The sequence below is a fragment of the Balaenoptera musculus genome, chromosome 14, assembly GCF_009873245.2.
Source record: "Balaenoptera musculus isolate JJ_BM4_2016_0621 chromosome 14, mBalMus1.pri.v3, whole genome shotgun sequence".
NCBI lineage: Eukaryota > Metazoa > Chordata > Mammalia > Artiodactyla > Balaenopteridae > Balaenoptera > Balaenoptera musculus.
Genome location: NC_045798.1, coordinates 12,062,309 through 12,074,705, shown reverse-complemented (window position 1 = coordinate 12,074,705; position 12,397 = coordinate 12,062,309). Strand labels below are relative to the sequence as shown.

Genomic DNA, 12,397 nt, shown 5'->3' with positions numbered 1-12,397 from the left:
TGTAAAAGAAGGAGGCTGGATAGATCTGGAATGGCCAGGAAAGGCATCCGTGCACTGATTCTGAATAACTGCTGATGAGTACCACTGAGTGATGGCAGATGCGCTGTGACAGATTAGTCATGTCTGCCGTGGGTACGGGAATAGGACACAGACACCTTGCCCGTCTATCATCCGTGAAATAGGTACACCCCAGGACTTTTCTACTTTGATGAACAGCTGACACGTAGGGCTTGGTGGGTTCAGGGTACCACCTCACCATGTGATGCTCAGACTTACTGGGGCATCAACCTTCATGAGGAAGAAACAGGCAATGAGGCAGCCATGGTAGCCACAGGGATCCAGGCCCTGTATGGCAGCCTCTAGGACCCAAACTGCAGAGGAGACTCCCCTGAACAGAAACACGGTGGGGAAGGGTGGTACGCTGGGGAGGGAGGTGGGTACACGGAAAGGAGACGGTTGGCAGAGGAGCTGGGGAGGGGAGCAAAAAGGTGACAAAGGCCAGAGGACAGGGCAGTGGGGAGAGATGCTCAGGGGGAACACTTACTCTGCAGACTTCCAGAAATGTCCAGGGTGAGACAGGCGGCGGTTTCGCTTTGGCAGTTTCTCCAGCATGTCCATGAGCTTGGTAAAGGTAGGTCTCTCTTCTTGTTCAAAGGCCCAGCAGAAGAGAAGAATGTCCTAAAGGAAACCAACATGGTGATTTAACGTTAACTAATAACTTCTTGATTACTCCTTGACATCTCATTGGATTTGTCTGTTTGTCTACCCATTCGTTCCACTGCCAGATTCCTCCATCATCCATCCATCCATCCACCCACCCATCCATCTATCCATCCACCCATCCATCTATCTATCCACCCATCCATCTATCCATCCACCCATCCATCTATCCATCCACCCATCCATCTATCCATCCACCCATCCATCTATCCATCCACCCATCCATCCATCCATCCACCCACCACCCATCCATCCATCCATCCACCCATCCATCTATCCATCCACCCATCCATCTATCCATCCACCCATCCATCCATCCATCCACCCACCACCCATCCATCCATCCATCCACCCACCCATCCATCCATCCACCCACCCATCCATCTATCCATCCACCCATCCATCTATCCATCCACCCATCCATCCATCCACCCACCCATCTATCTATCCACCCACCCATTCATCTATCCATCCACCCATCCATCTATCCATCCACCCATCCATCCATCCATCCACCCACCCATCCATCTATCCACCCACCCATTCATCTGTCCATCCACCCATCCATCTATCCATCCACTCACCCATCCATCCATCCACCCACCCATCCATCTATCCATCCACCCATCCATCTATCCATCCACCCATCCATCTATCCATCCACCCATCCATCTATCCATCCACCCATCCATCTATCCATCCACCCATTCATCTATCCATCCACCCATTCATCTATCTATCCACCCATCCATCTATCCATCCACCCATCCATCCATCCACCCACCCATCCATCTATCCATCCACCCATCCATCTATCTATTCATCTCAGTTCATGTATTTATCCTTCATCTATCGTCCAGCCATGCATCACTCATCCATTGCATCATCCATCCTTTTACTCATCCACTTTCTGAGCCTATATAGCAAACTAGGTAAATCCTATTATAGAAGGTCTGGGATACATTGAACTCAATAATGCTCCCCAAGGAGTTTCGTGGCATTTTTCTCAAAAAGGAGGGAGAAAAGGGAATCCTGAAGCTTCTATCCACGTCCTAATATTATAAGCACACTTAAAGTCACAGACAGGAAAATTACTCTTAGTAATTGCCTCACTTGAGAAAGGAAATCTAGAGACAGGTAATCCTTAAAAACATACCAGATAATTACGCCTTCCCTGACACATCTATCTTCTGATCAAAAGAGGATTCTTCCTGATGTGTTTTAAAGGATGATTACTAATTTATACTCAGGCTTCTCTGTTTCCATATATCTTGTTCTGAGTTGGATAACACCTTAAAAATTTTATGTAGATCCAAATAAAATTAGAATCATTAATACCAGTGATATCTTAATGTATGTCTTTAAAAAATAACAGAAAAAGAGGGATTCACTCGTTCTACTAGACTCAGCAACCCCTTGCTAAGAAAAACCTGGCCAAGTGTTACTGTGCCCTGATAGCAGGAACCTGAATTGCAGGCATAGTTCAAAAGCTTTGCCTTCTAAGCTCCAAATCATTATCTGACAAGTCTGTGGGCAGGCTTTTTTGTCACCCTCCAGGAAAGCGTTTGCAACCTCATTAACATGCAGGAAAAAGAAGGCCCAGAATTGTGTCTGCTTCTCCCCTCATCCCCCAGACCTGGCACTATCCTGGGACTTACCGAGATTTCTTTTCCCATGCCGATCTGGCTGAGGTTGGGTTTCATGCCTGTGCCCATTTGCCAGATTATTGCCTCTGCTGGTTGGGTCTTGAAAGGCCACTCTCTGGCATGGAGTTCATACCAGATTGTCCTGTTGGCAGACATTGTTTAAGGGTGTGATATGTCACTTGCAACTCTGTGTCCCCTTACCAACACACGCCCACCCGGTCAGCCTGCTGGCTAACCACTCTGGCCCCCTAGTTTCTGCCTCACAGGGCTGGTGTTTTGCTACCTAAGATGTACATAAAGCTTTGTCAATGTCTTAAAAGTCATGCTTATCCCAGGATATCTTCTCTGGTGCCTGAATTAAAATGAATCAAAAGCTAGAACCTGAACAGTCTAATATAATGCGGCTAGGATCTCTGACCCCATGCTTGTAAGTTTAGGAAACTATTGCAAGGGGAATATAAGGGATACAGACAAAATCTCATTTACAAGGATCTTCTGTACACCATTATATAGAACATTGAAAAAAGTAGCAATAACACGATTGTTCAATAACAAGAATTGACACTTCCTAACACCATACATAAAAATAAACTCAAAATGGATGGATTAAAGACCGAAATGTAAGGCCAGACACTATAAAACTCTTAGAGGAAAACATAGGCAGAACGCTCTGTGACATAAATCACAGCAAGATCCTTTTTGACCCACCTTCTAGAGTAATGGAAATAAAAACAAAAATAAACAAATGGGACCTAATGAAACTTAAAAGCTTTTGCACAGCAAAGGAAACCATAAACAAGATGAAAAGACAACCCTCAGAATGGGAGAAAATATTTGCAAATGAAGCAACTGACAAAGGATTAATCTCCAAAATATACAAGCAGCTTATGCAGCTCAATATCAAAAAAACAAACAACCCAATCCAAAAATGGGCAGAAGACCTAAACAGACATTTCTCCAAAGAAGACATAGATTGCTAACAAACACATGAAAGGATGCTCAACATCACTAATCATTAGAGAAATGCAAATCAAAACCACAATGAGGTGTCACCTCACACTGGTCAGAGTGGCCAATCATCAAAAAATCTACAAACAATAAATGCTGGAGAGGGTGTGGAGAAAAGGGAATCCTCCTGCACTGTTGGTGGGAATGCAAATTGATACAGTCACTATGGAGAACAGTATGGAGATATCTTAAAAAACTAAAAATAGAACTACTATATGACCCAGCAATCCTCCTACTGGGCATACACCCTGAGAAAACCGTAATTCAAAAAGATACATGTACCACAATGTTCATTGCAGCTCTATTTACAATAGCCAGGACATGGAAGCAACCTAAGTGTCCATCGACAGATGAATGGATAAAGAAGATGTGACACATATACACAATGAAATATTACTCAGCCATAAAAAGGAATGAAACTGAGTTACCTGTAGTGAGGTGGATGGACCTAGAGTCTGTCATACAGAGTGAAGTAAGTCAGAAAGAGAAAAACAAATAGCGTATGCTAACACATATATATGGAATCTAGAAAAATGGTACTGATGAACCTAGTGGAGGGCAGGAATAAAGACACTGATGTAGAGAACGGACTTGAGGTCACGGGGGGAGGGGGAGGCTGGGATGCAGTGAGAGAGTAGCACTGACATATATACACTACCAAATGTAACATAGCAATGGGAAGCTGCTGCATAGCACAGGGAGATCATCTGGGTGCTTTGTGACGACCTGGAGGGGTGGGATAGGGAAGGTGGGAGGGAGCCTCAAGAGGGAGGGGATATGGGGATATATGTGTACATATAGCTAATTCATTTTGTTGTACAGCAGAAACTAACATCACATTGTAAAGCAATTATACTCCAATAAAGATTAAAAAAATAACAAGAATTGGTTACATGTATTATGGTAAATCCATAAACTAAGATATTTATTATTATTATTAAACATTTCAAAGAAATTTTGCTGACATAAAAAATGCTCAAAATATAATTTTAAGTGAAAAAAGCAGGACACAAAACTGTATATAAGGTATGTTATGCTTTTTAAATACCACTATATATGTATGGACAAGAGAATAAGAGCAACACAGCAAAATGTTAACAAGGGCTACCTCTCAGTGATAGAAAGGACAGAATTTTTTCTATTATATTTGTGTTTTCTGAGAAGGAAACTTCCTTTGAAATAGTGGAAAGAAAAAAAAAAACAATCTGAGGGTCAGACTGCCTTGGGTTCAAGTCCTGATTCTATTCTATGCTAGTAATATGTCACTGGGTAGGTTGCTTCCCTTCTGAATCCAGGTTTCCTTACTTGCGAAATGAGAATGATGATAAAACTGCAGTGGGAGAATGTTCATCTGGGAGGCGGAATGCCAGAACAACTCGATGCCGGAGTTATTCTAGAGAGATCGACTATGTTATCGTCTGTTTCATAAATCATGACGTTGTAATGACGGAAGAAACGACTGCCTGCTGCAGTGAGCGGCACGTGGGGACGGATGGGGAGATGGGCTGGGCAGTGCATAAGTGACTCTGGGAGGTGTGGGCGGCAGTGAGGACCATGGTGCATGCGTCGGGGTGTTCAGAGGGCTGTACGGTGGGGATAGGTCTCAACTCACTGAGACGATTCCCCAACTCAGTGGCTAACTAAAACAACCCTAGGAAATGATCTTTCCTCTAACCTGAGATGATTTATGTAAATTTGCTTTAAAGAACACGAAGCACTCAGTTATCCTTTTTACTGATAGAGGACTGTATCAAACCAGCTATTTCTAGGGGCCCACCTCTCAGTTAGCATCTTCTCATCCCTATGGGGCGAGGAGGGGTGGTAATGCTCAGGTGTTGGGATGTTGAGTTAGGTGGTCAGGAAGCTCTCAAGTTAAGGGCTGGATGATTCTAGTTCTCTTCATCATAAACAATAACACTTATTGCGTTTTCACTCTGTGCTAGACACTAATCTTAGCCTTCTGTATTTACTATGATTATGGGGGAGGTGTATTAGCATGCCTTTTATTCTGATGTTCTGCTATCTGGGGGCTTGCTGACCCTGGAGGGACTGCCCCTCTCAGGGCTAGCCAATTCCTAGAGATAGTAAAGGACTGACCTGTAAGTGTGCTTTTCATATGCAAACTAACCAATCCAAAGTCCTCCACCGTCCCTCCATCTCCTCTATCAGGCTCTCACACTCAGGGCCAATATTCCCCTGCCCTACTCAGGACAGCCCCCATACCCCAGAGCCCACTGAAATTAGTTAAACTAGCCAATGCTAAGCCTGCTTACCCTGCCTCGCCCATTCCTTCCCGAGAAAACCACAATAACGGCTCTTGCCCACATTTTCTTCCTGTTCCCTCTGCCTCCTGACTGACCCTGGTGTTTCCCTGTGTGGCCCTGTGTGGTATGATGTGCCCTCTCTTTCTGGGAACTGTGAATAACAAACTATCCAGTGGTAGTTGTTTCCTGATCTATTGGCCTCATCAAAACTGAATAATAATAAAACCCACATTTTAAACAAGAAGTGCTACTATCAGCTCCATTTTACAGCTGGGGAAACTGAGGCTCATGAAGGTTACATATCTTACCCAGGGTCATACAGCAAAATAAGAGGTATAGCCAGAGTTGAAGCCATCTGACTACAGAATTACACCATTGGCCATTATGCTGTACTGAGAAACCTACACTCCATCCCATTTGAGGGTCCTTTGTAATTGGGGCAGTGAACTATTTGGGAGGGCAACCCTCTAGTTGATGGTTAGGGCCTAGTGAAGGAGGCACACACAAGATGGACACTTAGGCACCACTCATGTGAACCGGGGAAGGGAGCCTATCAGGAGCTTGGCCTTGTGCTGTGTGCCTTACAGGTGTTTTCTCATTCAATCCTTAGAACATCTCAATGGGCTTTATTATCTTTGATTTATGGCTGAGGGAAGTAGGGCTCTGAGTGGTGAAATGACTCTCAAGCCTGGGGGCTCTGTGGTTAAAAGCTCCAACCCTGGGGTCAGGATGTCCCAAGTTTGACTCCCAGCTTCATTGCTAATTACCATAAGGCAAGTCACTAAGCCACTCGGAACCTCAGTTTCCTCATCTGTCAATTGGGAACAATGGTACCTGCTTCAAAGTGTGCTTCTGAAGATGCCATGAGACAGCACCCATAACAAGCTTAGCACGGTGCTCAATACACTTTTAAAAGTCCATTTTTTGTTCTAAGTCATGCCCCAGCATAATGTCCCCAAGCAACAAGATGCACCTAATTGGCAGGAAACCAGGAGCACCAGGCCCCTCGGAATTCAGCAGTGTCAGGAATAAAAGCCTCATTAAAACTTCCTTTCAAACCTAACTTTCAAGAGAAACTCGCTTGAGGGGGAAAAAAATCGCTAAAGATTAAAACTCCAGTGGAAAACCAATTACTTACTTTGGTACATTTTGTTAATTACAGTCTTTTTTCTTTTGCTAAATTGATAGTAAAATATACCAACTTAATTATTGCAATTTGGTTTCAGATAACAATATCTAACAAGATAAAGATTTGGGCATAAACTAATCAGGGCAAGTGACAGCCTCTTAAGGGGCCCAAGTGACAGATGGCGAGAATCCTGATGTGCCAGCAAACACTGCCCCCACCCCGATTTATAGAGAGGACGCAGCAGGGGTGCTTTTCCATGGAAGACGTTCTCTGTTACATCTCCTGGTGGCGCTAAATCTAACTGTACACATCTGCAAGCCTCCAACTTTCCCACACAGCTTTCCCAGCTTATCTCTGCCAGTCGGTGTAACCGCCCCCATGGTCGAGGTAAGGTGAGGATTAGCATGGCCATCTGAGGGACAGGCGCACGGAAGCCTTCCTGCTGTCCCTTCTCAGAGCGCCTGGATCTGCATCTTAGGGCTGTGCCCTGGACCCTCTCTCCCTCCTCTGTACTTTCAAAGACATCTCATTCTCTCCCACGGCTGCAGTTACCCTCTCTTTGCCGACAAGTCCTGAAATCTTTCCCGAACTTAAAATGTGTAGATTCAGCCGTCTTCTGGTTGCTCCCCTCGGCTGTCTCCAAGGTAGCTCAAACTCACTGTGTCCAAATCTGCTCTCTCTGCCTTCCTGGCATGCCCCAACCCTGCCCCACCTCCAGGGTCTCTACTTTGGTGAATGACACTACTCTCTCTACCAAGTTGCTTCAGGTAGATATCTGGCATCACCCACATTTAAACCGACAATCAAGCCCTATCACTTCCACCCCCCAAATGCTGCTTCTTACGTCCAATCCCAGCTTTCACACCCAGTGGCATTGATTCAGCAGAGAATCTCAGCCTCTCCCCCCTGGATTGGTCAACTGGCCCCAATCTTGTCCTTCACCTTTCCGTTTTCAACACAGTAGTGATTGTTCTAAAGCTCAAAGTGTGATTATGTCACTCTCCTGCTCAATAACCATCAGTGGCTCCCTACTGCCCTGAAGATGAAAACTCCTTAACTCAGCCTCTAGGTCCCTGCAGAATGCCTTCTTTCCTCTCTAGTCTCTCATCTCACCACCCCAGGCTCATTTTTTCCTGATTCTCCATCCATCAGCTTCTTCTTCTTCCCTCCACCCCTGCTCCCCACATATTCCTCCATTGTGGGCAATTTGTTCTTTTCACCCTTGTTCCTTTTCATGTGTTCCTTCTATCTGGAACACTTCACCTTACCCTCACCTGGACTACTTACACTCAATCTTTAACACAGGCTCAGGAGTCACCTCCTCCAGGAAGCTCTCTCTGATCTCCCAGGTTGGATTTAGTTCCTCCTTTCTTCCCACAGTCCTGTGTTTATCCCCAGCATAGCACTTATCACAGAATTTTGTAAAAAAACCTGTTTCCTTGTCTGTCTTCCACCAGACAAGAGAGAATAGGGACCTATGGTGGTTTTAAAATGTCCACAAATTGTTTGATACTCCTTCCTGTAAAAAGTAGAGCTTAATTCCCCTCCCCCTGATTTGCTGACTTGCTTCTAACAAACAGAATATGGTAGAAGTGACGATGTATAATTTCTACGACTAGATCATAAAGGCAATGCAGCTTCTTGCCGCCATGTTGTGAGGTCACTCAAGCAGCCTCTGGAAAGGCCTGTGTGGTGAGGAACTGAGGCCTCCTGCCAACAGCCATGTGAGCAGGCCACCTTGGAAATGGATCCTCAGCCTGTCAAACCTTCAGATGAGACTGCAGCCCTGGCCAACATCTTGACTGCAGCCTAATGCGAGATCCAGAGCCAGTTCAGAACCACTCCCAAATTCCTGGCCACAGAAACTTGAGATAATAAAGGTCTTTTTAAGCCACTAAGTTTCTGACAATTTGTTAATAATAGGCACCCAGTAAATAGTTATTGCATGAATGAATGAATGAATCAGGTAACTTGCCATGGTCACACAACCAGTTAGAAACCAGGCATGAAGGTTTGCTAGAGTCTCTCTACTACAGCCCACTCAGATCCCCCCTAACTCACCCAGAAATCCAGCCACCTTTTCCTCCGCAGACAGATGCCCTGTCCCTTCCAAAAGCACTAAAGGAATGCTTTGGGAAGTGCCCCTCTGCCCAGGCTGGGGCTCTCAAAAGCCAGGGTGGGCCACTTACCCGAGCGCAAAGACGTCCGAGTGTTTGGAGAAGGGGAGCTTGTCTTCCTCTGTGTCGGGAGACAGCTGGCGGATGATCTCCGGGGCCAAGTGGCACAGCCAGCCGCTCTGGATACGCAGCTTGTCATCACGCCTGGAGAAGCAAAGCACAGAGTGAGCCCCGTTTCACAGCCCAGGGAGGAGCAGTCCTCCATCACGGACCCCAAGTCCCTGGACCACCTCTGCTGGCTTTCTTGTGTTCCTCCCCCATCCCTAGCCCCCCATCAAGCACTGCCTGACCTTGTACTTGAGGCCAAGACTCAGTGGGAGGTGCAGGAAAGGCTGATCTGGAGAGAGACACCCAACACCCAAACAGTCATCGTGTCCTTTCGCCTCTGAGGCGCCCCCTTCTCCATCTTCATTTAACGAATATAGCCGATTCTTGTTATTCGTGGCATTTATGTTCTATAAAGTCTCAGCAAACACTGAATTAGTGAAAACTGAGTTTTTGCTCCTGGAGGAAATATATATGTACACACGCATGCACACATCTCAAAAAGATAATAATCTTAAATCCTAAAAACAATTCATCCCAGTCTATTTTATTTTACACAAGAGAAAATGAGGCTCAGAAGTATTACGTGATTTGCCCTGAGGCTGCCCCACTACCAGGGGGCAGAATTGCAAAACCCATCCAACTGGCCCCAGAGCTGGAGCTTCTTGCCCTGCACTGCACCAGCCCATCTCCATCCTCTGGTCATCGCTGATGAGAGCGGAAACAAAACTGCACAGCAACCTCTCCTTGGACCTCAGCTGGGAACATGTGCATCAGTTGACTCAAGTTTATCACCACCCTGTACATGTCCACGAATGACTGTGAATGTGCCATGAGTATCGATTTGGGGGTTACAAATAAATTTTAGTGAGTAGGTGAATTTGCAAATATGGAATCCGCGAATAATGAGGACCGACTGTATTTATGAGCACCCACTATGCCTGGGCTCTGTTCTCTGCACTGGGACCACAGCAGTGAACAAGATTGACAAAGTCCCTGCCCTCCTGGAGCTTGTACTTTGGTAGGGGAAAGTGATGACAAATGAATTATCTAAACAGGAAAGATTAAAATAGGAGAATGTGTCAAAGATAAGAGGGAGCTTACTTTAGGTAAAATGTGAGCTAAGATTTTCATGACATAAAGGATCCAGCCATATGAACAAGGAGAAGAATATTCTAGGCAGAAGAGAAGTTAGGACAAAGGCCCAAGGCAGGCCCTCTTTGGGGTGTTCTAGAAACCCAAAGAACATCAGTGTAGTGGGGACATATCACGCTACCCCACGCATCCATTACATTGTACACGACAATTCCCTTGTTGATGGGTCTTAGGTGATTCCCTCTCTCATCATTATAAACAAAGCTGCAATGCACATCCTTGGGTAGGTACCGTGCATATATCTCTTCATCCACATCTACAGGTGGGTGAAATTCTTAGAAGACAAATTCTTAGAAGACAAAGGATACTGGCTCCCTTCTTCATATTGTAAGTCTTCAGCAAGTACAGAGCCTTCTATTTGGGACTGAAATCTGAACTTCTATGAGGTTCCACTGATTCAAGACTCCTGGGAAAAGGTCAGTTAACACAGGGAGAGTGGGATGGATCTCTCAAACCATCAAGAGTGAGATCATGAAGGACCAGATCCTCCAGCATGTGGGGACCTGCTGGAGACCTGGGGCTGGCTGGATTTTATACATCTTCCAGGGTGAGCTTTGAGCTATTTAAGGTGTGAGGCACTGCTCCCTTAACTGTACTCATGCATATCCCATAATCATGATTATTGCCCTATCTGAACACCTTCCACAGTAGTGCTATCCAACAGAACTTTCCATGATGATGGAAATGTTCTCCATCTCTGCTGTCCAATATGGCAGCCACGAGCCATCATGACTACTGAGGACCTGAAATCCAGCCAGGGCAAATGAAGAACTGAACTTTTAGTTTTATTTAATTTTAATTAAAGTTACAATTACATAGCCATATGTGGCTACCATATTGGAAAGTGCTGCTCTAGATGGTCACTTACTACAAATGGATTTTTTTCATTTATATGTATTTTAACAGGTTACCTTCTAACGTGATCGTAAATGGAAACTAGCACTTTTTCAGTACACGTTAAAATTAAGATAAAAAATGTTTGTTCGCATCCTCCCTAAAGTCAGCTTGTGGACCACACGTGTGAGGGGATGAGAGAACCCTGACGGAAGAGGCTCCAGGAGTTTGGAGTTCTGGGTTTGGAGCTGGACAATTCTTCGTGGTGGAGGGACCGTCCTGGGCACTGCAGGATGTGTGGTAGCATCCCTCGCCTCTACCCACTAGATGCCAGTTGCACCCCCTTCCCTGTTGTGACAACCAAAAATGTGTCCAGACATCACAAATGTCTCTGGGGGGTGGGAGAGTCCCAGCTGAAAAACATCGCTCTTCTAATTTATACATAGAACAAGGAAATAGTCCAAATTTCACTTTCAGCTTTAGTGACACATGACGTGCTCCTGTGCTCTACACAGCAGACCTGACAGGACACATCCTCTGCTGGAGCCGGAAAATAGGACTCAAATCCACTGGCGAGCCTGTGAGTTGGCAGGGTCCAACGAGTTCTGGCTTCTAGAATTGGGGACGCTGGCAGGGGTTTAAGGACCCATCTGTTGCTTACTAGCTGTTCGTCCTTGAGCAGACCTGGGTCTCTACTTTCCCATCCAAGTTTGTTTGCAAAATGGGCACATGAACTTGGACTCCACATGGCTGGTGCAAGGATGGAAGGAGAAGGGCTGGGTCAGCTGCCAGGGACACACGATTACTGGACATCACTATTCCCTAGGGAATTTTTTGTAGCTTGAGGACTCAGAAATGGAATGGAGATTAGAGTCCAAAGTAAGAATGTCATCTAAGAAAGAGGGGCCGTGGCCTGGGCCAGCCGCCATTCTCCTGGCATGACCAGGCCCTGTGGGGGTGGGGGGCGTTGGTGGTGGTGGAATGGAATGCTGCTGCCAAAAGGGCAAACGTCCCAGTTCCCATCTCATCCAACAGCCCCCTCCGCCTCCTCCTGACTCACTGGGGCAGTGGAGGTTTGGAATTGTAGGGCTGGGCCAGGAAGAAGGGTGCTGGCCGCTCGATAACCATCATCCTGGGGCGGATGTGAGCACGTGCCTAGAGGGGGCTGGGAGCCAGGCCTGGCACAGACACCCTGGGACGTCCTGTTCCCATGGTGATGGACCCATCGGTGACCAACCCAAATCGTCTTCATTATGGTTATTATTATGATCAATAACAGCCTGTGGGCAACTGGCATGATGCCACTGGCATCTCAAATGACACCTTTTCTGGACGACGGCAGAACAGCTGTAGGCAAGGCAATGCCAGGGACGGGCTCAGGGGAAGCCCTGGCATCTGTCTGGATGTTCAGAACGTGCT

General features: G+C 46.0%; 1 protein-coding gene across 1 annotated transcript in view; it reads right to left on the bottom strand.

The window, feature by feature from the left end:
• Positions 1-540: 540 nt before the first annotated feature.
• Positions 541-12,397, bottom strand: part of KSR2 (kinase suppressor of ras 2) — a 410,930-nt gene continuing 399,073 nt past the window's right edge. The window contains exons 17-19 of the mRNA XM_036823399.1: positions 8,957-9,088; positions 2,379-2,508; positions 541-678 (exon numbers count right to left, since the gene is read on the bottom strand). Coding sequence (XP_036679294.1) covers positions 541-678; positions 2,379-2,508; positions 8,957-9,088 — 400 coding nt within the window. The remainder of the gene's footprint in view (positions 679-2,378; positions 2,509-8,956; positions 9,089-12,397) is intronic.